The sequence below is a fragment of the Eleginops maclovinus genome, chromosome 8 (genome assembly GCF_036324505.1).
Source record: "Eleginops maclovinus isolate JMC-PN-2008 ecotype Puerto Natales chromosome 8, JC_Emac_rtc_rv5, whole genome shotgun sequence".
Taxonomy (NCBI): Eukaryota; Metazoa; Chordata; class Actinopteri; order Perciformes; family Eleginopidae; genus Eleginops; species Eleginops maclovinus.
The window spans coordinates 17,695,312-17,710,099 of NC_086356.1; the positions used below are offsets into that span (position 1 = coordinate 17,695,312).

Consider the following 14,788-nt stretch of genomic DNA (forward strand, 5'->3'; position numbering starts at 1 on the left):
ATACATTAATGTAATATAACAAAGATTTATATCATTATGGGTAGATGTTGTTTATATTTTTATATTTTCATTGGAATAAATAGAAAAGGGGTCGCACCACCCGGGGGATCATACCAGGTGACACAAATCAAACACACCCACTTTCCCGTGACCGAAACAGGTGGTTAGCTAACTTGCTAACTGCTAATTGCTCAGTGGAATGTCCTGCGGGCTGCGGTGAGTTCAACCTAAGATTTGACCGTTAGTGAGGTGCTTGAGGCCTTGCTGCTGTTTGTGACTGGTTGCCATATAGATGAACAATAGTTGTGACTGCATTGACCTCGATGTTCGAAGACTTTTAGCGGGGCTGTGGACTGGTCATGTTATAATTTGGCAAATACTTTGAACGGAGAGTAAAGGCTATATTCCGGAGGACTTCGAGGTAATCAAGACTCCAGACTGGTTAAGACAGATGAATACAACAGTAAAACATTTGCAACTCCCACAACCAACCTCCCCACATTCAAAACGCTGTACAATCCCATAATTTTAAACTGGCGTTTAATGTGTTTTTAATGTTGTGTCCTTGCTAAAATAGCTGGTTTTAATTCGACTTTTAAAAATGTATGTTTATCTGTAAAATGTCTTTGTCCACCTGAAAAAGCCCTTGTTTAATTATTTGTATTATGAATTACGTTTTTATTAGCACAAGGTTGCATGCCAATGCTGTCTTATTTGGTGATGTTTATTTATTCAACTGCTAATTCTATAAGAAGTGGCAGGTTGTTTGATTTCTGTATCCTTTGATGGGTGCCCATACTTTAAGTTAAAGCTATGTACAGGCTTCCAAAAAAGGAATTTATATTCAGTCGATCTGTTTTTTCTTATTATTTGTGTTGGAATTCGCTTTGATCATAGAGTTGGTTGTCTTGCCTGATAGAGGCTCAGAGCCAGTAAAATGTCTGCAGAATGTTTCTTTGGAGGAAATACAGTTTGTGTGTATACCTTGCCCTCCAACTCAGAAAGCAGTGCCTGCAAAATATTGATAGAGTGTAGAATATACCCCTCATAAACCTTATCGATAAATCAGCAAGGACATGAAGAAAAATCCATACAATTTTATATCACATCAGCGAGTTGTCCTTGGGTCTGTCTGTCAAGCAGGGGCAATGAGTTCTGTCAGAGAAATGGAGTACACTGCTACTTGTTTTCTTTATGGTGTTGGTCTTGCCAGTTTTTATTGTTTCCTTTTTTAAATTATATTTGTCCTTTCTTCCTTTTGTTGTTGATGCTCAACAGCTCTGTTGGTTAAGAGATTTACATCATGAGAGTACAAGACTCAGGGCTCGTCTGTGAAGCAGATTAATCTCACCACTTCCTTTATTTAAGAAAATGAAGTTACAGATTCAGAGAAAAACTGTCAAAAACATTCCTTAATTTCCATCTTTCTTGCTTTACCATCTGTCCTACTCATTAATCTTGTAGAACGGATTCTGAAATGCATAATTTAATTAACTCCAGGATGAAAAACCTGTCTCTAAAGAAGCTCTGCTAAATGGAAATCTGTGTGTGTTTGACCTGCTCCTGTCAACAGTGTGACTGTAAGCTGATCAGAGGGATGCAGTATGTAATAGCTGTATCTGTGTGTGTGCTGGTGCATTAATGTGTTTGTGACACAGTCTAATGGCACGGCAATGAGGCTCCCTGGGATAAATCACGAAGGAAAAATGATCAAAAAGACAGTAGTGACAGGTTGTGAAACCTACCGTGCCTTACGTGCATCTCTAATTCCAACAGAAGAAACTGCACAAATGAGAAGTCTCTCAAATACTTTGTTTGCATATTTTACGTGTCCAGGAACAACTATGAAAATCTCCAGTTCAAAAGTTTGCTACAAGAAGCACAGAAACTTTGGAATATGAATTATACTATATTATAGACAGATTATACCTCTGTGAATTATCTCAAGTAGCCTACCCCCACAGTTGCAGTGATTTCTTTGTTGCTTTCCATTAAGTATGGCCCCATATATTGCATATTGTGTGCATCATATGATAAAAACCATCAAGGCACCATGCAAGGAAGCTGCTCTGCATGGACTTACCCTCTTAGCAGCAAGAGCGTTGATGTACTGTACCATCAAAACCGCTCACTCTATACACCACTAATTAGTCTGCAGCTGAACTGCACTCCAACCAACAGTTGATGTATGGTAAAGTTGATGTAAGGAGCGGTTAGAAAATATATGTGCATTTCCACATTTAAAAGTAAGACTGCACAATTAATCGAAATTTGATCGAAATAGTAGTATGGACTAGTGCAATATCCAAGTAAAAGTAATAGGAATATTTGGTAAAGGCAAGATATGTGAAAATATATGAATACAAATATTGCGGTGCTGTAGAGAATACCAAACGTACCAAATGATGGCCTCGCCGACCTCTCGTCAAAAGTAATGCATTAAAGCGAAGTGGAAAATAATAGTTTGTTGATGTCTTAAAGCTGTTGAGACATATATTGTACCTCAAACAACAAATAAGTCCAGAGTTACGGTTTCTTTAGTTCCTCTACAGAAAAAAGGAGAGTAAAAGAAACAATCAAATTCAGAGATCCCAGTTTCAGTGTAAGCCTATGCCATCTGACGCCATATTTGACACCATCTTCATATTTTTGGAGTAATTATATAGTGTTTGACAATCACAAAAATTATTTTCTGGCGTCACTATAATTTTATGGGGAAAATCTGCATTTTGGTATGAGGGCGCACACCGGGAGTAAGCGGGCACACCGCCCCTGTTACTCGGTTTAAATAAATTCCTGGTGAATAAAGTTTCAAATATAGTCATTCCCTCTATTATCATGAAATCATATTGCATTTGCAATACTAGTCAAAATAATCCCAATTACTTTGAAATCATAGATCAAATATAATAGTAATCTGTTTGTTTTAAAGGAAAGCAGAAAAAAACAATACATAACTTTGAACATATGATTTTTTCCTTTTCTGTATCATGACAATCGAAACATGTGTATCATCCACTTGAAAATGTGAAGCACGTATTCCCCTGTCCTTAATTAAAGAGCAACACCCTGTATACAGGTTATATCACTATTCATTATCAGTTATCACAATAATAGCAATATAACCGAAACCCATAGTAACTATCAACACAAGGTAATCCAAAACATGATCAGTATAAGAACATAACACAACAAAAATGTCTCATTATGATTATACATAAGGTAAATGTGCATGATGGCTTCAGCGGGGCAGGTTACACGTGTTTGAGTTACAGTATCCATCATTTTCTTACACCAGAGATGCTAATAAGGATTTTATTTTTTTCCTCAAAGCAGATCTGTAATGAAACTCCTGGATTATTTTCTGTGTTGATTGATGTAGCACCGTGTCTTTGGAACAGTAACCCGTGTGTAAGAATTGATGGATCGCATTTCCTGTGTGAAAAAGCATACGATTGCTTTTGTGAGATTTATGTCACTTCATCACTGGAGATGCAGGAGGATCCAATTTATGCCTGTCTCTTCACCTGACAGCCACAGACTGGTTGGAATGAAAGAAGTGGAGAGCGTGCAGCAGTCATTATCTCAGTGATGTTTCTCAACAAGAGCATGGTTTGGTGTTCGCTGAGCAGAACAGTTATTTACACAAGTTGAAAACAGTTATCAGGATGCCCAAAAACTTTCTATTCACCCTTTTCAATTTTTTTTTTTAGGACATTACTATAAAACCTGATGTATTATACATTGGAAAAACATGTAAGCTATTCCTTGCTTCATTCCTCTACCTTCACACCTGATGTATTCCTTTGTGTGATTGTCTTTTGTAGACGTGCAGTGTCCATCGAGGTATTGGATGTCGCGCGGTCACTCGTATGAAGAGCAGAGTGTGTGGAACCCGAAGTACTGCGTGGTTGGCGACGGTCAGATGCTGCTACTGAACGAGGAGGAGGTGGTGAGAGCAGACGGTGCTATCTGTTGTCTGTCACTTCCCTCTGTGTCACCATTCTTATCCTCGTCTGTTCCTCCTCATCTTCATTCTTTCTGTCTTCGTCAATGCACTCACATTTGCTCCTGCTTTTTAATTAAGATAATATCCACCTTAATACGTATAGCACTTTTCATACATAGGATGCAGCTCAAAGTGCTTAACAATATGGCACCTAACAGAACAAGAAATATAATTTAGATAAACTTTAAGACATTCAGGTTATGATACATCTAGTATCATGAGTACAAGGAGGTTATATGGGCAAAAGAATAAAACAATTCAAAAGTTCCAACAGATAACCCTCTCACTCACAAAGTAGTAGCACTTTCCCCACAGCCGTTTCTTCTCAAATAAATATATCCTTACTCTTTCAAATTCATGAAAAATATTATTGTATATGTCACATTTTATTTTTATTTGTAATTACCGCAATACATTAGTGTGTGAAGAGACTTTTAAGCAAAAGTTAAACAAACTACTTATGACTGATACTCAGTGAGAAGCACTCATTTTCAGCATCAAGGGTAAGGTTTCATTCGTCTTTAAATAATAATAATTATAATAGAAATAGTAAGAAAATAATTACAGCTAGACTGATTAATCAACCAGTCCAACATGTCAATAGATATCCTAATTCCTGTGCCTAAGATTTTGGCTACAAAGACTTTTATTATGTCTACAATTATATTATTTATAAATATTTATTTACTTGATTCTAATGTGGTGCATGAAACCTAATTTCACCCTGGGATTAATAAAGTATTTTCTTTGGTTCATTATTTGCTTAAAGGTCTTCTATTATGCTATATTTGAATACTTGTAGGGTAATATCCATACAAAACATGTCTGTGAAGTGTTTTGCTCAAAATACCAAACAGATCACCCATTGTAGCATGCCTCATCCCCCTCTATTTCAGCCCTGTTCCTGAAGTGCTGATTCTGTGACTGTTGCTTTAAATTTGAGCTGAGCTGAAGCTGGCCACGCCCCTTTGTCATGATCTCTCTGTCTGAAGAGAGAAGTTTCTCACTGAGAAACTCAGCTAAACGCTGCCGTGATTAAACCCCATATGATGTTCCAAACCACATCCAGCATTATTCCTGAAACACTTCTCAGAGTTTACCGCTACAATAGAGACATTATATGTATTATATATACAACAACTCTAAGTCCCTCCTGCAGACATCCTGCTGAACACACAGAGGTGCTGCGGGGGGGATTCAGCTTGCTGACTCTATATGGGGGACGATAGGTTGGGACGTGTCACGTGGGCGGGACGTTGCCAGGAGTTCAGTATTAAGCCAGCCCACATTTCGGTCTTGACGTCAATCTGAATCAGCTCGTTTGTACCCCCGTTTTAAGAGATGTGGGTAAGGAGGAAAAGAGAGAGGGTTGTACTTTCTGACACTTTGTGAGTCTCCTGACACACCGGGGACGCATATTTATGTATAGAAGACATCAAAAAGTGCATTTTGCACAATATTTGACCTTTAATATAGATAGTATATTGTCAGTATACATTTGTCAGAAGATCAATGCCAATCTAGGTTTAAGGTTGTTTAAAAAAGGCGTCACCTTTTTAGATCGTTTTCCCATTATTGGGTACTTATAGTTTATTTTTAAAGTAAAGCATGTCCTGCTCTGTACACATCCTGTTCTTTGCAACAAAAACAAACCTATTTCTTTGTGTTTTAAAGATTGCTTTCAGCTGATATCTGGTATTTTAAACTGTTTGCCTTAATAATAATAATAATAATAATAATAATAATAATAATAATAATAATAATAATAATTATAATTATAATTATAATTATAATTATAATAAATGTCTGGCTTAAATACTATCATAATGAATCTACTTCTGGAGAAACAGGAGCCCCTGGGTGAACCCTCTGCTGTGTGAGGGTGTACATTTAAATTCCTCCCACAGCAGAGAGTACCTGTCGGCAGGTTAGTGCAGGGTCTGGCTCTCTGACTGCCAACAAATCAGAAGTCAGCAGAGTTATCCACATTATTCAGGCTGCAATATCATGTCCTATTTTAATAGCCTTCTGTGAACTCGTCTTCAAGGCTACCTCAAACCCTACACACCTATTTTAATGTGTTAGGTGGATATTTACAAGCAGTGATACAAACTACTTTGGCTTCATTTTTTCCGTGCTGGTACTAAGGTATGCCAACCTGAAAGGGAGCAATAATTGCAGGGAGGAATAATTTGGATCGACTGGCTGGCAGCCTTCCTCCTCTAGTGCTTTTTGTTTCACAGCAACAAAGAATAACAGCTTTTAAATGCATCCATCTAGAGACCCAGGCTCTGGAAGGTCATATCTAACTCGACTGGATTTCTGTGATGTCTGCAAACTGCAGGTCAAGACCATAAAATCCAGTTTCATAATGGCTCGCTAAAGATCAAGGTGTGATGACATAAACAATTCCGAGCAGAAGAGGTCAGAGCAGCCACTTCTATAATGTATAACGTTTATATCCACCTCTGAGTATCAGGTTATCAGATATTTCAGAAACTCTTCTCAAAGTATTGATGCAGTCTCAGTAGTTCTCTGGTGTTCCATCCTTTAGTTTTTGATGATGCCACCAGAAATGAGTCAGATGAAGCCTTTAACACTCAACGAAATTCGTTTGGCTGTTGATGTGATGCAATGTTCCTGATGTAACATGCCCAAAAAAACATTTGAAATACATTTGAATAATTCAGATTTAGCCACAAATAAAAGTTGAGTAGAGTTTTTGTGTGTGTAGCTGACACACGTATTCCTTTTGGTGCTGAATAGTTAAAAAATACAAATATTAAAAGGATTGATTTATTTTGTATTATTTCAAAATATTTCAAAGTTTTCTTTCTAGGTGTTCAAAGTACACAGTATTTTCTTTAATTCCCAGTTTTTTCTTTATTCCTTTTCGTCATATTTCTTTATTCTTTTTCCATTAATGTCCAATTATTTGTTATGTTATGAGACATTAAGAACTATAGCTTAGAGTTTCTGAACAGCTCGTGCTGATGTTCTATGTTGTAGCGTCATTTTTGGATAACTTTATAAATGATTGTGGTCTTTTTTGGCAAATGCGACTAGGCTTTTATCGTAAGACAAATGATGCTTCCACAAACACAAAGAGAGACAAAAATAAGGAATTATGAGAGAATGCAAAACGTGCCTGAGAAGGGATAACAGTCTCAACACTCGGCCAGTGTGGCATTTCTTCAGTGCTCCAACAAGAAGGTAATGAAACTGAGAGCAAGGTGTGATTCCAGAGGGGCTCCGACTTTTCTCATTTTCGCCTTCAGCCTGCTGTGAAGCCTTCAGTTGTTCCTCACATGTTCCAAATAAGTGAAGTTCAGCTCATTACTCTCGTCTACATTTCTAAAGATGCACATGGCTGCCAATAGAGGGGGCTCATGATTAAAGACAGCAACTGTTTTGCTTGTGTCCAGAATTCCTGCTGAATTGAGCATACTTCGAAAGGCCTTAAAGTGGGATTAGCCATTTGCTTTACCGTTTAAATACGTGCTTATGTCCATGGCAGAAGCAGATGTCTTTATCCAATGAGTGAAAAGATACAACACTGTTTCCTATTTTCCTATTTCTTCTTTAATACATTTAGAATTATATTTCTCTTAATTGTAGTTTGCATAACAGCTTTTAGGTAGTGACTACCTTCTTTTTGTGCCTTTTTTACTCTAAATTAATAGGCAGAATTAAGTCATTTTTAATCAACCTTAATCACAGAGTAATAAGATTAAAAGGATTTTTAAACTGATTATAATAAAGCCAGAGATTGTAGTGTAATCCTTGGTGTTCCTGGAATCCCTGACAGTATGTTCCTGAATGTATCCCATACAAACTTGATGCAGGGAAACGTATGACTCAAATTACAGCTCACAATGCTTAGTCATCATGCCTCAGACCTCCAGACGTTGTCTTTACGTCAGAGGAGGTTTCAGTGAGAGCTGTACTCAAAACCAAAGTCCCACGAGGCAAGTAAAGAGGTCGTAGAGAGATAAACAGACGGACTTGGAGAGCCAGACAGACGGTTGAGAGGTGTGAGGATGTTCGATAAGCCATTATCACTCCTTCTGGAGGGCTTCAGGCCCTTTCCCTTTCTCTTCGCGCCACTCTCTCAACACAGCCATCCCTTTGGTTTTGTCTGTTTAATCTTCTGAAACCAAACATTTGGCGTGCCAGCTATAGGCAGATATGGCCTGACACAGACGGATGTGCTGCTAATGCCTGCTTTGTTTCATCCAGTGACTCCTTATTTATCAGGAGCTCTACAGCTATTGTGTGCTTTTGGCCTAACACAGCATTCAACATGGTGACCAGAATAACCACAAGAACATAGATAAGGAGCCTCAGCAGCTATTGTATGTGCATATCTCACATTTCTAGCAGGCGCCATTTTTCATTTTGTTAGCCTTCATTCTGCTGTATCTTCTCTTTGTGTGTGCTCACTTTGTATCTGTGCTTTGTTGAATGTCCTCAGTCTTTTATCCGTCTTGAATTCTTTGCTCTATGTCTCTGTCTCCTTCTTCTCCCTCTCTCTGTCTCAGCAGATCCGTTCCTTGTTTTTGCAGGAGAGGCGTCCTGCGTCATGCAAGGTCCATCTCCTGCGCCGCACCATCAGCGTTCCAGTGGAAACTCAGTTTCCAGAATACCACAGCCAGCTGTCCACGGAGAGCGGTGAGTCGCCTGAAGGCATACCTCTGCAATGATTAGTATGCGCACACACACACGCACACACACACACACACACACGGAAAAACAATTATAGAAAAAAATATTATTATTGTTGTTGTTGTTGTTATAATACAAGGACCATGCCTAAAAATAATCTAATAATCTCAAAATTAGAATAATTTTATTGTTTTGGACAGATTATGTTTTTTTTGTACCTGGACAGGTTCACACATAACAATCAACAAAGTCTTAAAACATTACATAGTCTCTAACAATTGTTAAACAAATCAAATAAATAAATAAAAAATGTTAATACCCAAATGTTGCATTTCTGAACATTCATACATGCAACATTTATAATCAGGACGTTGGTGAATGAGAGGTTTTTTTCTATGATTTTTGCTTTTAAAATCTGTTAAAGGCTGCTAAAATATCTCCTTATAGTCAAACTGAAGCAGTCAGATGCTTATGTGTTATACGCAAAGGTCAAATGAAACCGAAGAGAAGCACTTCTTTCTCCTTCACAGTGACATAACCAGCTAAAAACTTGCCCATGGAAGTGAGCCGTGCATTGCTCACATGCCTGGGAAAATTGTTGATACCCTTTAATTCTCCCTCGTATCCACTAGATGGAGAGCTTGCTTCTTCAAATCACTGCACATGTAATGCTCCTTCATCCTAACCACTCACAAAGAAACTGAACAAGGTCTTCTTCAAACAGCAGATGGCTTTTGCTCCTTCCTTGTTTCTTTTTATGACAGTATATTGTATATCATTACTTTCTGGATGTGCCAGTTCATGCACTTTTGTCTCCGGACAGGATGGAGCAGCTGAGTTTTAACCAGTGTAGTGTGTCGATGTGTCTGCGTGATGAACACACACAATCAGTCAAAAAGAAACACTAGGAGGCACTGAGGCTTGACATTCAAGTGTTTGTATCCCACGGTTACCGTTGCTGGGTTGTTGGCTGGCATGCAACGTAATATAGTCCACCTTTAAATCAGTGTGCTGAATGGTTGTTTAGTTTAAGTGCTTGGACATGATGTCATTACACGTTTACAGTACAGTACAGAACATTAAGTTTAGGCTTGATTAAGTTTAGTCATTTCCTGACTGAGGTGTTGCTGCCCTCTATCCCTGAGACGGTGTCCATGGAACAGAAAGGTTTTTAGTGAGGCTTGTTCAGGGAGAGGAATCGGGCTTTCTGCAGAAACTTTTACAAAGATGTGATTTGTCTGTTTACTTTACCAACCCTGACCATCAGAGGGAGCCATATGTGTTGGAGCTATTTATTGCTTTATTTAATTGAATATTAAATCATTTATTAACTTTCTGTTTTTATTTATAGTGAACATGTTATTATTATTAAAGTGAGTTAAAGTCGTTTCTATGCTTTTATTCTAAAAGACACACTTGTGGGAGTAGAGCACCAGTAGGCACGTGTTTTTTTAGCTTTCAATTCCATTTATTAACAAAGAAAAACTGCGTGTGCATGGCTACATAGTCAAAAAACTGTTGTTCTTCCCTGTCCCAATCACCCGCACCTGTGCTGTTGAGGTCACATAAATGTTCAGGTTGATAGTTGTATTTAGTGTCTCTACTGGGACATGTCTCCATGCTTTAATGTTCAAAAAGCTCTTTATTTTTCTCATACAGCCTGTGCTGCAGCACCTCTTTTCACATTGTCTGAAACCAGAGCTCAGTCTGCTGCGATTGGTTCGTTGGCCAGCCATGTGTTGATTTGTCAACCGCTTAGAGATGTCCCGACCCTTAGCCTATCATGTACAATGTGTTGGAGGGCTAGAAATGTAAGAAAGTGTTGCATAGTGATGTCACTATCTTCTGAAAGTAAACAAAGGATCCAATGGAGATGTTTCAGGCAGGTGGGGGAGTGTGTTGGAGAGAAATTTGCTCTGGAGGAAAAAGGGATTTAAGCCTTTGCAGCCCATTTACATGCACACAAAACGATATAACTACAGGAAAGGGAAACCCCCCAAAAGCTTGACAGCGTCAAGGAAACCTATGTTGTATCTCATACTTTTTTTTCCATTGTACATTTTTTTCTATCTATCATACTCTTTATCTCTCAATGAAAGATGATGATGACTAACAGACATGTCCTTCTGTCTTCTCAAAGTCATGGCTCTAACCCAGCACTATCCGCATAGCACATATTTGACTTTTTACAAGGACGGGGACAATTATGCTAAAATAGTTCAGTGCCAAATCACACAAACACAAAATGAGTGGTAGCAAAGGGAAGTTTTGTTATATGTGTGTCTTTTTTGTAGTCTACTGGTACAGGTGATGACATGAAGATGAAAAACAGGGCATGTACAGTGGGGCAAAAAAGTATTTAGTCTGCCACCAATTGTGCAAGTTCTCCCATTTAAAAAGATGAGAGAGGCCTGTAATTTTCATCATAGGTACACTTCAACTATGAGAGACAGAATGGAGGAAACAATCCAGGAAATCACATTGTAGGATTTTTAATGAATTAATTGGTAAATTCCTCGGTAAAATAAGTATTTGGTCACCTACAAACAAGCAAGATTTCAAGCAAGATCTCCTCTGTCCTCCACTCGTTACCTGTATTAATGGCACCTTTTTGAACTTGTTATCAGTAGGGTTGTTCGATTTTGCCCAAAAATGAAATCTCGATTTTCTTCTCTCCAAATCCGATTTCCTTCCGACAAAAGGCAAAGAAATTATTTCAAATATGCTGCTTTTTTATTGAACATTTGCCCCATTGGGCTTTAAGTGCAAACTTTGCTCTTATTAAACCAAAAATGAATGAATAAAGTGCAAAACTCTTTTTGTAAAATAAATAAAGTTTGAAAAAATATAAGTTTTATCTCTGAGAAAAAAAAAAATCTGCAAATCACCACTTGCAAACATATTAAATAAAACAAGACATTTACTTATTAAACTAAACCGGGTCTTTGCATGCTAAATAATAATGTAACCCATGAAGGAGGTAGAGGTGTGTAATGTCAGTCAGTCAGTCATTACATTTGTTATTCACATTTGAAAGTTTTTTGCAAGGAACACAAGCCGGTCTACGGCATCTGGCTTGAGGGATGCCCGGTGGCATGTTACAACGCCCCCTCCAACACTAAAGAGCCTCCGATGGGGCACTTGTCGCAGGTATTGAGAGGTATTTCCTGGCTAACTTGCAGAGCCTTGGGAAATTTTCTTCGTGTTTCTTCCACCACTGAAGTGGATCAGCATCCTCGCTTATCTCAGAGATCAACAGGTAGGTTGCCAGCTCAGTTCTAATTCTGTCTGCCTTTGACAAGGAGGAGGGAGCGGGCGTTTTCTTCGGGAAGAAACTTGACAAGCTCCTCCGCTTCTTCAGCACAGGACCAGGCTCAACTGCAGCTACTTCTTCTTCTTCCTGGCGCACCGGCACAGCAGTGCCAGGCACAGTGGGCATCAAAGACAGCAGCTCTGTGACAGCTCTCTCCTTAATGTATTCCACCCTGGTAGGGTTGATGTATGTCGTGCGGAACCTGGGATCCATCAGCGAGGCTATGTCCAAGAGTTCGTCTTTGTCTGGGTCACTGTATTTTTCAGTCATGTAATGCAGGATGTTTTCTTAGATTTTTTTGGTGAGCTCAGTGTCTTCGTCTTCTGGTTTGAGAAGACAGCTTCTGAACATGCTGAGTGTTGGTTTGATGATGGAGACAGTCACATAACTCTCCCCAGATAACGAGGCGGTCTTCACTCAGATTCCAGGACTCCAGTCCATCTCTCAACCCCTGGGCGATTTCTTCACCCGTGTGGTCGCTCGGGAAGAAAGACGTTTGTAGGCAGGCATTTTCAAGACACCAATCATCGGTGATAAAGTGCACTGTCAAACTCAGGTATGGTTGCATAGTGTGACTGGACCACAAGTCAGTAGTAGCGGAAAAGAACTGTACGTCTTCCAGCCTCTTTGTCACTTTCGAACGAGTTGTGTTGTACAGACGGGGCAAGACAACTTCGCCAAAATGTTTTCGCCCTGGTAGCTTGTAGCGGGGATCCAGCGTATTAAGCAAATGTTTGAAGCCAGCCTTTTCTACCGTATATATTGGGACCATGTCTGTTGCGATGTGGAACGCGACTGCATCCGTAATAGATTTCCACCTCCTGTCAGTCCTATCGTACGGTACACCACGCGAAAATGAAGCTGACAGAGTAACTTGCTTTGGTTGGGGTGGTGGTGTAGCCGCATCCGCGTGCCCTTGTGCAGTCCGCTCTGCAACACACTGCTGCCATTCCGATGGGTGGTTTTTTTGGAGGTGTTGAAATAAATTCGTTGTGCTGTTTTTAACTGCCACTGACTTCCGACAGAGTTTACAAAGCGGAGTACTTTGCTCTTCATCCGAAGCGTCGAAGGCGAACTACTTCCATACAACGGACTTGCTCTTCTTTCTATCCACTAACTCCAACGCCGACATGTTTGTTTACAAATGTGTAGGAACTAGAAAGAGCGCCATGGGGAGGTCAGAGGCGGAAGTAAGTAAGGCAAACCAGTGCAGCCAAAAATGTATCTGGCGCAGCCATAGACCGTAGGGCGCAGCCCAGACAAATGAACGGGGACTGTAGCGTAGAAGTTAGAAAAACTGAAGTGAAAAATCGATTTTACGAGTTTCACGTTTTAACATCGTTCTAAATACATAATCGCAATTACGATTTAAAATCGATTAATCGAACAGCCCTAGTTATCAGTATAAAACACACCTGTCCACAACCTCAAACAGTCATACTCCAAACTCCACTATGGCCAAGACCAAAGAGCTGTCAAAGGAGACCAGAGACAAAATTGTAGACCTGCACCAGGCTGGGAAAACTGAATCTGCAATAGGTAAGCAGCTTGGTGTGAAGAAATCAACTGTGGGAGCAATTATTAGAAAATGGAAGACATACAAGACCACTGCTAATCTCCCTCGATCTGGGGCTCCACGCAAGATCTCACCCCGTGGGGTCAAAATGATCACAAGAACGGTGAGCAAAAATCCCAGAACCACACGGGGGGACCTAGTGAATGACCTGCAGAGAGCTGGGACCAAATTAACAGAGGCTACCATCAGTAACACACTATGCCGCCAGGGACTTAAATCCTGCAGTTCCACACGTGTCCCCCTGCTTAAGCCAGTACATGTCCAGGCCCGTCTGAAGTTTGCTAGAGGGCATTTGGATGATCCAGAGAGGATTGGGAGAATGTCATATGGTCAGATGAAACCAAAATAGAACTTTTTGGTAAAAACTCAACTCATCGTGTTTGGAGGAGAAAGAATGCAGAGTTGCATCCAAAGAACACCATACCTACTGTGAAGCATGGGGGTGGAAACATCATGCTTTGGGGCTGTTTTTCTGCAAAGGGACCAGGACGACTGATCCGTGTAAAGGAAAGAATGAATGGGGCCATGTATCGTGAGATTTTGAGTGAAAACCTCCTTCCATCAGCAAGGGCACTGAAGATGAAGCGTGGCTGCGTCTTTCAGCATGACAATGATCCCAAACACACCGCCAGGGCAACGAAGGAGTGGCTTCGTAAGAAGCATTTCAAGGTCCTGGAGTGGCCTAGCCAGTCTCCAGATCTCAACCCCATAGAAAATCTTTGGAGGGAGTTGAAAGTCCGTGTTGCCCAGCAACAGCCCCAAAACAGCACTGCTTTAGAGGAGATCTGCATGGAGGAATGGGCCAAAATACCAGCAACAGTGTGTGAAAACCTTGTGAAGACTTACAGAAAACGTTTGACCTCTGTCATTGCCAACAAAGGGTATATAACAAAGTATTGAGATGAACTTTTGTTATTGACCAAATACTTATTTTCCACAATCATTTGAAATAAATTCTTTAAAAATCAGACACTGTGATTTCCTGTATATTTTTTCTCATTCTGTCTCTCATAGTTGAGGTATACCTATGATAACAATTACAGGCCTCTCTCATCTTTTTAAATGGGAGAACTTGCACAATTGGTGGCTGACTAAATACTTTTTTGCCCCACTGTAGATGCATCATTTCACATGATCTGTGATTATAATGATTTTGTTTATCTAAGAAGAGACCGAGGCTCAAAGAATAAACACAGTCTGCCAGCTCGTTCCATAATCACAGGGT

General features: G+C 39.7%; 1 protein-coding gene across 1 annotated transcript; it reads left to right on the forward strand.

Moving 5' to 3' along the window:
• The first annotated feature begins 2,734 nt into the window (after positions 1 to 2,734).
• si:dkeyp-72a4.1 (uncharacterized protein LOC100148058 homolog) lies at positions 2,735 to 8,712 on the forward strand. Its single transcript, XM_063890064.1, has 3 exons — positions 2,735 to 2,753; positions 3,828 to 3,952; positions 8,575 to 8,712. Exons 1-3 carry the CDS (start codon positions 2,735 to 2,737, stop codon positions 8,710 to 8,712), a joined length of 282 nt encoding a protein of 93 aa, XP_063746134.1.
• The last annotated feature ends 6,076 nt before the right edge of the window (positions 8,713 to 14,788 follow it).

Bases quoted from the DNA above. Each gene is read 5' to 3' on its own strand.
- si:dkeyp-72a4.1 (XM_063890064.1), top strand. The intron at 3,953-8,574 runs GTGAGAGCAGAC...TTGTTTTTGCAG, and splicing joins TACTGAACGAGGAGGAGGTG to GAGAGGCGTCCTGCGTCATG.